Source organism: Schistocerca nitens, chromosome 2, assembly GCF_023898315.1.
Source record: "Schistocerca nitens isolate TAMUIC-IGC-003100 chromosome 2, iqSchNite1.1, whole genome shotgun sequence".
Taxonomy (NCBI): Eukaryota; Metazoa; Arthropoda; class Insecta; order Orthoptera; family Acrididae; genus Schistocerca; species Schistocerca nitens.
Genome location: NC_064615.1, coordinates 734,527,896 through 734,541,927, shown reverse-complemented (window position 1 = coordinate 734,541,927; position 14,032 = coordinate 734,527,896). Strand labels below are relative to the sequence as shown.

Here is a 14,032-nt window from a genome sequence, read left to right as displayed (position 1 = left end):
CTTGAAAAGTATCCTAAATTTCTAAATACTCTTTTTAAATAACACCTGCAGTAATTGATCTTTTAACAGCCTTACTGTTACTGTTTCCCTCCAATAATTCAAAAAGTTCTCGTCTATTAGTTACTACGAGTTCATGAGTAGATTCTGTAGCTACTTGCTAGAAGAAATTTTCACAGCGTAAACCTTAATCTTCCTTCCTTCCATTAATATTCATTAAGAAATGTTGACGAAATGGTTAAATGTAAAGAAATGCGATCATTTACAAATTCTGAAAACAAACTTAGTGTAATGATTTCTTAATGTACGGGTCTACACCATGAGCGTATCGTCTAAATGGTGAAAATTTTAACCACCGTAGGCTGTCAGTTTCATTCCTTTAATGCACCATGCATGTAAAATACATTACTGGCCAATTTCGGCCTTAGGCTAGTACCAGATGTCCGCAAGTAATACCAAAAGTACAGTAAACGGGTATCAAATGTAAGGACCGTTTTACTACCGTAGCGAGGGACAGTAATGTTGTGTCACTTTATGATTTGTGTAACGACATCAAGGACGGAGGCTGTTTTCGACAGTGACATATAAAACTGGCGCAACTTTTAAAAGAATGTAATAAGATCACGTAGCATCATTGCAGCAATAACGAAAGTTTTGTTACGCCTATAAGTATTGTCAAAGTCCATCATATAAGAGGCTTAATAAGAATTAACGATACGTACACAACACTGCGATCACATAATTGCAACTCACTCTGGCGATAACTTTGTCTCTGTAAAATGACAGTTCTTAGTATTCTCTGTGTTTGATGTTTGTTTATTGCGATTTTTAGTGAATATGTCTTACGTATTCACTGTACTTTTGATATTATTTGCAGACATTTGATGATGACTGTAGGCCGAAACTGGCCAGCATTGTAATTTATGTGCGTGGCTCATTAAAGGAATAACCATTTACACAAGCTTGGTGTGGTTAATCAGTTATACTTTGAAAACAGAACGGATTTACGGAATGGAAAAATGGCTAAACCAAAGAAAATACACTACACACATGAAAAGTTAGGTCTCTTGCACAACTTGAACCAGTTTTTACTTACGCCAATTTGATGTCGTATTCAGTATATTCCAAATTTTGAACCTATTCCTCTGCTTTCACAACAAAAAAAGAATATCTTCACTAAGATGTACTGCTAGCTGCAAGAGAGTCATGGATTGTTTCCGATAAAATGCGCCGGACAGGGTTCACTAGCAGTAAAAAAAAAAAAAAAAACAGCCTAATAACGCAAGTTAGGAGGAGTAAGACTTAGAGTGTATATAAAAATTTATTTCGATGATAAGAGATTACTGCAACATAACATTTGTAAGTAGCTTTACCACGCTTGTAAATGTATTAGTAAAAATTCATGAATCCCAAGGACATAACTTTCTCTTTGCTCAGAAAGTACAACCACTTTTTGTAGATCAAAGAATGTAGTTAAAATACAGTACATACCTCTTCCGACAGAGCGGCAGTGATGTTCGTCACTAATGCACTCGCCTTTGCGGTTTTGAGGAAATTTAAGAGATCAGCGGAATTTTCGCCAGTATAGCCCAGGTATTTGGCAAACCGCACCGCTCTGTCTGGAGCACTTTTTTTGAACGCCCAAGTGTTTGATGCTGCTCCACTCATCGCTATGGCGTTCTTGAACAGACCTAATGAGCAGTGAAATCTTACAATTAAAAACAGTAGTCAGGTAGTACTGAAGAGAAACGAATACATTAATGCAGAAAAGGTTAAGACTTCATCCGTTCACTTAAGCCGAGGGGCGACAAGGAAAGAAGGACATTGTTTTCCGTTCAAGAGAGAAGCCATAGACTGTCTTCCGATTGTTATAAGTGAACTACATTGTGTATTTTTTGCATCATTTCGGGATTCATCGACGTCTAGATCTCCTGCGTATCCTCCAAAAGGACTATCGATTCGGTAGGAAAAAAAAGGCTTTAGTGAAACGTAGTAAAAAATCCATTTGCATGTTGCGAAACGGCTGAAGAAGCCCAAAACCCACAATGTAGTGTAGAGATGCTTACGTCTCCGGTGAACCTGTTTCATGGTACTGCATCGTGTGATCACCTGCGTGGTATGATCGCCTTCGCAGAATAAATCTTTCTGAGGTTATATTGCAACGTTAAGAGAATGATCTGCCTATGCCCGTATTATAAAAAAGTTAGTACTGTATGTCTTTGACAATGGGTGTCTTTATAGATGGAGGAATCTGGTAGGGAGTAAAAAAGGGAACCGTCCCTGCGTATAGGATAACCTGAAAGTAACTGTATCTAGACGGCCGAACAGAGAATATAGGCACAGACTTTCTGAATACGAACCGAGTTTTACCATTATGCCTCCTTGCCTTTCCAGACGATATCTATGGTGTCTATGTAGGAGGCACAGATATATGGTTAGAGGAATGAAAACGCTCACTTTATTAAGTACGATCGAGACAGTCTAAAGGTGATTGTGCTGTTCCAGTTCAAAATTATAGATATGACTGGATACAGTGATTTCTGGAACCATAGTGACGTGTAAACAGACCTACACACTGTAATGCAAACAATTTATGTTGGACGAAATCGTGGCTGTTATGAGCTTCAACTGATAACGCAATAACTGCGTTTATCGATAAATTGTGACATTGAGTGGTAACAAAAGAAAACTGTATAGACAAATACATATTTTGCTAATTTAAATAAATCCATCTAATGGTGGTCGTAAATCCTCCAAAATGCATGGTGGCAAGATGAATGAGTGCCTATTCACCTCTCTATGCCTCCTTCACACACACACACACACACACACACTCACACATACACACGGGCGCGCTCACACACACACACAAAATATATATAAATGTAAGTTTCTTGTGAAGAGGTCTTCTAGATGAACAATTAGTTTGAGAAATCTACAGTAGTTACCTTTGCTCAATGGAGACAGAACGTGGTAATGAACGGATGCACCTCCAGCGCTTTGTCCGAAAATGGTTACTTTTTGTGGGTCACCACCAAAAGCCTCTATATTCCTCTGCACCCAACGAAGTGCCTCTGTCTGGTCTTTAAGACCCATGTTCCCAGGGACCAGATCATCTCCGGTGCTTAGGAAACCTACGATAATTCATTGTTGTGAGGTAAAGGGCACACTTAGACACATACTAACAAACTAATAACATAAAAACTTCTGTGCTAAATGCTCAGAAGTCGAAATCTAGGATTTGTGCCAGCACATTTCTAAGGGGAATACACTGTATTACGTTAATGCTTTTCATGCAGCGTTATTTGCCGAAATAAACCCAAATTATACAAGTACAAAACATACACCGAAGCTGCGGTTTTTTTCAGTTTACAAACATTAATGTTCTTCATAAGTTACAGAAAGAATTACATTTAAATTAGGCACCAGCGCTTTGTCAAGACTTTCAGAAGCAAAACATTCAAATTCTGAACTGTAGCTATTAAAACTGACACTTGTATCTCCGCATAACTGAATATGTACAGAATGTGTGTGAAATCTTATGGGACTTAACTGCTAAGGTCATCAGTCCCTAAGCCTACACACTACTTAAACTACATTATCCTAAGGACAAACACACGCACCCATGCCCGAGGGAGAACTCGAACCTCCGCCGGGACCAGCCGTACAGGCCATGACTGGAGCGCCTGAGACCCCTCGGCTAATCCCGCGCGGCTGAATATGTACACACACATCTTTCGAAATTATTATGTATTTTGCTATTAGATAGCATTCGCGACACCATATCATGTTAACGTTAATCTAGTGTCAACATTAATACTTTATTCCGTTTTTGTTGTTCCGTTAGTTGCATATGTAAAAGTAATAATGAGAAGAAAAAGATTACGAGTTTTGCAGTAGAATTCAACTTTTGTTGTCATATTTTTTCAGAGTAATATGGAATCAAGGGACTGGGAATCAGTACTTTCGGAACACCTCTTCCTGTGGGTAGAAGTGAAAGTAAAATTGATGCTGGAAGGTAGGCCAGCTCACAATGGCATTTTACTCGAATAGTATTGCTGAATACATGGCACAAAGTCGTGTAGACATTACCGTAAAAGAGAATAATATGAACGCCAACTGAGAACCTAGATACAATAGTTGGGAAACTGCTCTAAAACCTTCTTGAGCCATTGTGCGTTCACATCTTGTGTGTAACGAATCGTACAGTCTGAGAATCGCTAGAAGCTAGCTGGAGGATGCTTCCGTGGACGGAAAAGGCTGGCTGCACCAGACAGTGAGAATGTAATTACTACGTGATTTCCCACTGTCGTGAATGTAATCAGTTCTGGTGATAAGGCGCTGGCGCGGCACCGCACCCTCTACTGCATATTCACACTTCAGTCAAAGCCATCTGTCTGCAAACCACAGCGTCACGTTATACCCGAACTTGGCTTTGGCTCATCCACCGATCGAAAACGCAGCTCACTGCAAATTAGCAAAAACTTGAATTTGAATCTCATCTTACAAATCTTTTCAAACGCTTTAGTTCAGCAACATTTCCTCTGAGTATAATAGCTGAATTTGGTTATGAAATCATTTGAAAATTTACTTCGCAATTTTCCGTTGATCGATATGGTATGGAACAGTTCTCTGGGAAATTTCCACACACAGACACAAAGTGATTGTTCACTGTACAGAATATGGATGATACCAATGCTTCATTTGTGTGGATATAGCGTCAATAGTTGCCCTATATTTACTGGAGACATTTTAAATCAGTCTCTATAAATGCAAGGAAGTGTGTATTTTCGTCACGAAACGTGTGTCATGTAAAATATCGTCAGCGGTCTGCAGTGAAATATATTTACAGTTGGCGTGCTTTCTAAATCTAAAAGGATCTACAAAGACATGTTTATGTTCATAGCAGGAATTGTTGTCTGCTTCTCCATTTTTGAGTTACTATGTTGTTGGACACTGCCGTGCTGTTTGCATACGTTGACGTTGCTTTGCAGATCTCCAAATTCACTGATGTGAAATATGACGCTACGTAACACCACTGATTTTGTTTACGTATTTCTGGCTAAACACGTCCCTCGTTATTTTTTTTATTTTGTGTGTGTGTGTGTGTGTGTGTGTGTGTGTGTGTGTGTGTCTGAGTAATGTTGCCACGAATAGAACGTTTTTAGTCTGGTGAAAACTAAAGCTACTGTTAAGCTGGCACAGGCAGAACTTTTTAGACCAAGTGAAAACGAAAGATAGCGGTTAAGTTGGCAACACATTTCACACAAAACGGACATACGTTTAGCCAGAAGTAATGTACGTAAAAAGAAAAAAAAAAAAACAGTAGCGCTGCTATGTTGTGTCGTCGTTTCGCATGAAGAAATGTGTACAATAGAAAATCAATGTGGGATTAGGGAAATACTTTAGCAGTGCCACACGATGGAATACATAAAAAATATGCAAGCAGACGACATTTGCTGATGTAAGCGAGAATTGGACGCGAGATACCGTAAGTGAAATCAACATATTTTGTAACAAACTGTTTGTAGATCTAAAAATCAAATCAAATAGTAAATGTGTTTGATTGCAGACCACAAATGACGTTTTATATCAAGAAAACGAAACCCTTTTTGTGACGTATATATGACATTTCTTATAGTTACACAGATCGATTTAATAAACTTTAGTAAAGAAAACATCAGGTAACCATTCTAGAAATTAAAGTGGGCAAAACATTAAAAAAATTGCATATCAACCAGAACCTCTCAGTACACGTACTTTTTTAGGATATTTGTTGCGATCAATGAGGCACAATTTGAAGATAATCGTAGCATTCATAAATTTAATGCTAAGAACACAAGTAGCATCCACTGGCCACAACTTAACTTTACACTCACACAGAAAGGAACAAAGTACGCAACCATGAAAAAATGTTTAGCCACCTACCATGTGAGGTGAAGTTAGACAGTAAAATACTTTAAAACAAACCGACATCATTTCCACTTGACATTTCATTCTATTCAACAGAAGAAAATTGTGAGCGATAGTATAAATTAAAAAAAGGGGGGATAATTCAGTTACGTAAATGGCCACGATGTAACTATTTGTAAACATGTTGGCACGTTGTACGTCGTTGAGAGTTCACGAGAATATGATCCATGGAGCATGCAAACATTAAGCTGAACTAAACTTAATCCTGGTGTGGACCATGGCAGTACAGCCTCACGTTCGGCTTCACCAGTCTGTTGCTGGTTAGGGAGCTCCATGAACTCGCTCAGGCCGCCATGATGAAAGTCGGATTCGGATCGATTGGGGAGACACATTTAGATAATAAACAAGACATTTGAAATACAGCGGGCAACTAATGAGAGGCAAGAATGTTTCGTGCTCTGATCTTCAGCCAAGACTTTGCAATAAGCCAAGAAATTTGTGGGCCAGCCATTGATGTAATTCTGCAGCTGGGCTCTGCAATAGTGGTGTTGTAGTAACCTGCAATGTGGCGTTTCCAGCAGTGTGTCGTTATTGGTTGAGAATGAAAATTTGGATAAAGTAGAAGATACAATAGAACTGGTATTTTTGATGAAGTAGCTGAATGAAAGAATAGCTGTCATAAATACCTGTCAAAGAAAATAAGGAAACACTGACGAGGAAGATGTAGATACAATATGTGAAGGAACCAACGCGATTCCAATTTAATTTTATAACTGAAGTGGACTGTTTATAGTGGTTTTCAGTTTATGCATCAATGGGTAACTTCTGCACGGAATGTCATCAGCTCCCGGGGCCATGTTTCGACTTAGGTCCTTCAGTGTTCTGTCAAATGCTCCTCATAGTATTATATCTCTCATCTTTACCTACGTCCTCTTTCAGTTCCGTAATACTGCCTTCAAGTTCATCTCCTTAGTATAGAATCCTCTATAGATTCCTTCCACCTTGCAGCATTTTCTTCTTTGGTTATGGCCAGGCTTCCATCTGAGCTCTCATATTCGTACATCTGCTTCTCTTTCTTCCAAAGGCCTCTTTAATTTCCCTGTAGGCTGTAACTGTCTGTCTCGTACTGCTATAAGCTTCTTAATCGTTACATTTGTCCTCTAGCCATTCCTGCTTAACCATTAAGCACTTCGATATCAATCCCAATTTTAGATGTTTCTTTCTCTTTGCGTGCTTCAGTTGCTACATTTTTATGTTTTCTGCTTTCATCAATTAAATTCAGTGTCTGTTACGTTATTCAAGGATTTCCACTAGGCGTTGTCTTTTTGTCTACGAGGTCCTCCGCTGCCTTCATTATTGCATCTCTCGAAGCTACCTATTCGTCTTCTACTGTATTCCTTTCGCCTGTTCTACTCAATCGTTGTTTAATTCTCCCTCTGAAACTCTCAGAAACCTCCGGTTCTTTCAACTTATTTAATTACCATCTTCTTAATTCACTATCTCTTTGCAATTTCTTCAGTTTTGGTCTACAGTCTGTAGTGTTTCCTTTACGCGGGGTTCTGCCGTGAAAATATAAAATAGAAAATCTGTTTGGGTTTTGAATTTTGGTGGTTTCAGTTACGGATAAGGCGGACTTCGTACTATTGATTGAGATAGTGCTGTAATTTGACCGTGCTTGGCAGACCGGGTCGGCAACACTACAAAAAGCGACTGTACGGAAATAGCATCAGAAAATAGTGGAAATTTACCTTATAATCTTGTTAGAAACGCAGTACTAATTACAATATAGTCTTCATGGCTGTCCTCCTAATTTCTCTTGCAGGACGACCCGTCTTTCACTTTTCTCCGTCTGTTGAAAACTTCTTCAAGTTGTCACTATCATGATCAATTTACAAATTTGGCGGTAACCACCTCGAATCACTATTGAAACAACCTCGCTTTGTAATATAGTTTTAATTTCCACCCAAAAGCACATTCAACACAGCGCCGAAAAATACACGTCTTTCGTATCAAGACAAGAGAGAGAGTAATCAATTAGCTATTAAAAACAAAACCTACGCAAAAGTAAAAAAAAAATCAAAATTATTTATAAAAATCGGTCGCTGGCGCAGCGCTCTTCCGCATGCGCGATCGTAAATTATATCTTTGTATTGGCGGAGGCGCGGTAGTCAAAGTACCATTACAAGTCAATAACCAATAAATTGCGGGCAGACTGCACATCTGCCCCTGCAATCGTCTTACAATTTAAAATCTGTTTCCGGAAGGTCTGTCTTACCATTATATAGTCAATCTTAAACCTTGCGGTACCTCCAGGTCACTTCCATGTATACAGCCTTGTTTCGTGATTCTTAAACCAAGCCTTATCCTCAGTTGGCGGCTTCCTCATTTATTCCTTTGTGAATAGTAGGTGAGTACCTACTATTTTTCATTCTCTTTCGTTTCCCACGAGCGAATTCCATTCTCTCGTCACAATTAAATTATTGTCTCCGGTAACTATCTGAACGATTTCTTTCATCTCATTACACATTTCTTGAATGTCTTCGCCATCTGCGAAGATAGTTGGCATACAGACTTGTAGTACAATGGTGGATGTGGGCTTCATGTATATCTTGGCTGCGGTAATGGGTTCACTACGGAGTCCTTAGTAGCTTATCCACATTCCTATTATGTTATTCATTATTAAACCTACTCCTGCATTATCCATACTTTTTTCTATTTATAGCCCTATATTCACCTGACCATATGTCCTGTTCTTCCTGCCACCTAGCTTCAGTAATTCCAACTTAATCTAACTTGAAACTATTAATTTTTATTTTTAAATTCTCTAACCTATTCGTCCGATTAAGGAATCTAACAACGCTCGCTGCGAATCGTAGAACGCCAGTTTCGTTTCTCCTCATGTGTATAAAGGCAAAAGAGGGGGAAGGCAGCTCTAGAGTACTGATAGTTAAGGGAGAATCTGTCGGTATTCCAAATAAAAGGCAGTGTTAGAGATATTCATGTCCTTTGTGAAATCTAGGAACTGGAGCTTCCAGCACCATACACAGGATTATCTCCCTCACTAAGAGCTGATTGCTGCTCAAGGTACTCTCCGTGTAGTATATACTTAAACTAAACTAAACACTGTCCAAACAGAACTCGGAAGGCCCAACGGCACTGACCGACCGCCGTGTAACCATTTGCCTATACGTGTCACCGGTGAGGATACTCCGAGGAAGGTGGTCAGCACATTGTTCCCCCTGCCATTGTCAGTTCGCTGGACTCGACCCGCTACTTCTCAATGAAGTATCTCCTAAATTTGCCTCACAAGGGCTGTGTGCACCCCGTTTGCCAACAGCGCTCGTCAGACTGCACGGTCGCCCACCCAGCTGTCAGCCAAGCACGACAGAGCTAAATCCTGTTGATCCGACGGGAACCAGTGGTACCACTGCGGCAAGGCCGTTGGCAGTAGCAAAAAGTTATTCTGCACTAAACTGGAACATGTCTAACATCTGAATCATGAAGAAATATTATTTGCCTGGAACTGTGTTTTATGTTTTATTGGTATTGGCAATGCGTTCAGCACATTCGAAATTGAAAATGTTTGGTTATGGGAACGGTCGAGACTATTGTTTCCATTCAATGATGAGTCAACTTCAGTGATTGTCACCTGTCCTAATTCCATCAACATTTCATTGTTATCGGAGCATACTGAGGCATACATTGGTGTTTATAAAAATTCAGACACTCACCACCACATTACGAAATGTTCCGTACCTTATTACAGCGACTTATTAAAAGCTAGTTACGTATTTGTGAAAAATTTGTGTTAACTAGTAAGAAATAGAAGTTTGCATGACAAAGATACAGTGTTTTCAAATGATCATTTCTGATATATGTACTAGCATTATCTTCCTCTCCTGCTTAGCATGTATATATGAAGATAGTAACTGTTCTCGAAAGAACAGCTACCATTGATGACCGTGCAGCTTCTCTAGAATAAATGATAATTAATTGAAAACCTCAGATGCCGACAGGTGTTGTTGATATAACTCGATGTGGACTGCTAAAAATGTGTGTCCCGGCCAGGACTCGAATCCGGCATCTCCTGCTTACATGACAGACGCACTACCTGTCTGAGCCACCGAGGACACAGGTCTGCAGGGACATATCTCTTGCACGTTTCCCGTGAGACCCACATTCCCAACCGTCCACAATCTACATACGTAATGTACCTAATAGGTATTTGACCATCCCCATTACGTATGTAGATTGTGAATGGTTGGGAATGTGGGTCTCACGGGCAGCGTGCACGGGATATGTCCCTGCAGACGCCCTGTTTCTCTGTGTCCTCGGTGGCTCAGCTGGATAGAGCGTCTGCTATGTAAGCAGGCGATCACGGGTTCGTGTCCCGGGCAGGGCACACGTTTTCAGCTGTTCCCATCGAGGTATATCAACAACACCTGTCGGCAGCTGAGGGTTTCAATTAATTATCATTTATTGCTTAACATGTTGTCTTAATCCGTTCTCCGTATGGAGCCACTGCATATCGGACTACAGCTTATTTACCATCTACCATATCACACTCCAGGCTGGCTCAGTAGCCTTCAATCTTTTATGAGCGAAGTTTGATTTATTCTGTAGTTACTACCTAACATTGGCCTAATTTTGTAAGATTTTAACACTTCACGTAAGTGAATAAGTAATTTTGTACGTTACCCAGAATTCCCAGTCGATAATTTATGTTGACGAGTATGACATCCTGGTCCACATAGTAGTACGGTCTCGCAGAAGAACCAGTTCCTGATGTGAAACATCCTCCGTGGATGAAAACCATAACGCTTTTCAGTGTTCCGTTTCTCGATGGCGTCTGCAATAACACACACAACAATCGGGTTGTAAATTAGAATCAAAAGCTTCCATTTTTTCACTGTGTTGCTGTTTACATGTTAGTCTAAGAAAATTAAAAGCTCGTTGACTCATAGCTGTTTGTTATAACATAATACGTACCCCTGGGCCATAAAGATCGAGGTACAGGCAGTTCTCTCCACCAGTCGATTTCCCGCTGCTGTGTAGCTGTACGCAAGTGCGTTGCGTCTTCAGGGCGTCTCTCACACCAGTCCAAGGCGCCCTTTTCACCGGAGGCTGCAGAAAGACAGCTCCTGTTTATGTGACGCCATAATGTTTCTACAACTGACCGAGATAAGTCTATACGGCAGTATCAGAGAGACGTAAATAAAATGAAAATAAGAAACAGCGAAAAAATTGCAAATAAACTGTTAGGGACATAGGTAAAGAAGGAAGCTGTTCTGTAGATGTGAAGCCTGTGACAGAACCAACAACTTAATATGTTATTTGAGTACAATCCTCAAGGTCAGCACAATGCTGCAGCTAAAATTTTTGGTCGCTTACCCTGTGATACCGACAGTAAAGTGAAACTTGAAAATAATTTTAAAAATACTCTACTAAGCACTCCTCTAATTCCCTAAAAGAAGTTATATTTTTTTAATACGTGCAAAACTCTGCGTGGAAATTACTATCTCACATCTGTGTTACAAAAAAAAAACGCCTTGCAAAAGGTCAGATGATTCTAAGCACTATGAGACTTAACACCTGAGGTCATCAGTCCCCTAGATTTAGAATTACTTAAACCTAACTAACCTAAGGACAACACACACATTCATGCACGAGGCAGACTTCGAACCTGCGATCGTAGCAACAGCGCGGTTCCGGACTGAAGCGCCTAGTACCGCTCGGTCACATCGGCTGGCGCAAAAGGTCAGTATGTAATCATATTCAGAAATGAATGTGTAATTTGAATGTAAAATGACTCGTTCCACATCATTATGATTAGTCGTACAGATGATCCATGGAACGTGAAACTAACTTCAAATACTTACTGTCCGTATTCAGCAGTGAAAGTGGGGAAAAATGTATAATTGCATTTAATTGTCGACATCATAACCAAATTGATCTCCTGAATCCTCATGTTCATTTCTTATTCTTGCTACCCCTGCGTTTTGGTTTTCACTCGAGACAGAGTGTTTGGGGCTTCCGTATGCGATGTATAACTGGTATTTTATTTCTTCTGACTGTACTAAAATATGATTCGATGTGTAGACTTTTTAATATTTGCGGTTTACCGAGGTGACATCTTTAAATAAAATTACAGTATCGTTGACGTCCCACATCGTTGGTTTTAAATCAAGAAACACATGTTTAGGAATCTGGATCGAGATGATATTACCGACCGATTTATTTGGATTACGAATGCAGCCTCTGTTATATTTACTGAGGCGTTCTGTGTAACGTAAATCTCGAATTATTGGCTTTATTTCATTCACGACAGGAGAAGTTATTAGATATTTATGCGAGTAAGAATTTCCACTAGCTTCACGTTCCCAAACTTGCGCTTTGGGTCAAAGATCGATGTAACACGCTGACCTGTCTCATTTCCTGTAAATTTCACACACTACTTTCGATGCTCATTCCATCAATAGTGTAACATTCACGGCTTTACCCCTTACAGATTTCCGCACTACAAAGTTGTACTCTTCAGATTCTGGTATAGTTTTCGTAAGCGAGTACCCATTCTCTTTTTATAGGTGAAGATGAAAATGATAAGACTGCAAGTTGTTGGTTTTGTTTGCCGTCCATCCCCTTGTGTGCTACCAGAACACTGTAACTATGTAACAATCCTGTCACTGGCTGGCGAAATATTAGTGGCAGTCAATAGAAGATGCCTGCTTGGCTGCCCGTCTCCTGTCGATTCCGAGGTGCAGGAAGCTAAATTTCCGTTGCTGCGTGGTCGCCTAGGAAATTTTCACGGTCCCGCAAGCTTCCAGTTTACGGAGTGTTTACAAAAAAGTTCAGCTTTTCGGAGAAAACTCGGGATCGTCTCGCATCTGCTGGGTTTGTTTCTCGTGGGCAGAGGGACCAGCTAAGATGTTTGCTTTTCTCGTGCCGAGAGGGCAACAACCGGCCAGTCCCTTCTGCTAGTTGTGAGACAATCACAACAAAGCTTAGCGGCATATACCGTCCTTAGCGTTTTGTCTGCATTGTCGTCCTCTGAGATACGAAGTAGTTGGACCGCATCATTAAACACGTAAGGCTTCCTTATACGTGTGGCATCCGTCAGGTTTGAGCCTGTTTTAGTCAGTACATCGCTCTATGGAGTCACTCTTTAGTTTCTGGCACAGAAAGTGAATGAGGTATGGCTCTGTAGTTCACGTATTATACACTTGGCGTCTCATGTTCGGTTCCTCTGAGTAGACACTTCTCTTCCTAAAAATAAATAGTTGTAATTCATTTCTATACCTAAGAAGGGTTTAAAGTGTGACACGCCCGCTATGTTAACAATACAAACTGCATGCTTCAGAGATATGAAAATATATTGACAATGTAGAAGGTAAACCAAGCACAATAGATAAATAACGTACACGAAACTCATAAATTTGTCAAATGTCATTTTCAACATCCCACTGGCCAGATAAGCGGAATGCAAACAATAAATGTCATATCTATACAATAAACAAGAAATACGTGAGGCTCATGACATTTATAGTGTGACAATTATTGAACTTTATGTAAAAAAGTAAATTAGTTACAAACTATGACGTGCGCACCCTTTACTCAACATGTAAATGTCACTACAGATATTTAGGTTATGACATGTTCGATGTGACTGCCATCATTGGCTGTGATGTGGCGCAGACGGACAGAGAAATTCTGCATGACTCGCTGAAGCGTCGGACCATCGATGCTGTCGATGGCCTCCTGAATGGCCGCTTCCAGGTCAGCAGTGGTTTTGGGGCTGTTGCTGTACACCTTGTCTTTACTACAGCCCCACAAAAAGGAGTAGCATGTGTTCATATCCGGAGAATACGGCGGCAATCGAGGCTGATGCCAGTGGCCTCTGGGTACCCCACAGCCAGTTTGCGGTCGCCAGAGTGCTCGTCCAGGGCATCGAACACACTCCTTCTTCGATGGGGTCGAGCTCCATCTTGCATGAACCACATCTTGTGGAAATGAGGGTCACTTTGGATAATGAGGGTGAAATCATCTTCCAAAACCTTCCCGTCCAGTTCGGTAGTCACTGTTCCATCAAGGAATATCGCACCGATTACTCCGGGACAGGACATTG

The 14,032-nt window shown here is 40.4% G+C and overlaps 1 protein-coding gene across 8 annotated transcripts in view; it reads right to left on the bottom strand.

The window, feature by feature from the left end:
* The window catches only part of LOC126236941 (esterase FE4-like), a 796,743-nt gene that overhangs the window by 758,789 nt on the left and 23,922 nt on the right, over positions 1-14,032 (bottom strand). For all 8 annotated transcript variants that reach the window (XR_007545010.1, XR_007545011.1, XR_007545009.1 and 5 more), the window contains exons 3-6: positions 10,900-11,034; positions 10,609-10,759; positions 2,946-3,131; positions 1,489-1,688 (exon numbers count right to left, since the gene is read on the bottom strand). Coding sequence is in view for 5 of the 8 variants with exons in the window: in XM_049946635.1 (XP_049802592.1) it covers positions 1,489-1,688; positions 2,946-3,131; positions 10,609-10,759; positions 10,900-11,034 (672 nt within the window). In the remaining 3 variants the exon portion in view is untranslated. The remainder of the gene's footprint in view (positions 1-1,488; positions 1,689-2,945; positions 3,132-10,608; positions 10,760-10,899; positions 11,035-14,032) is intronic.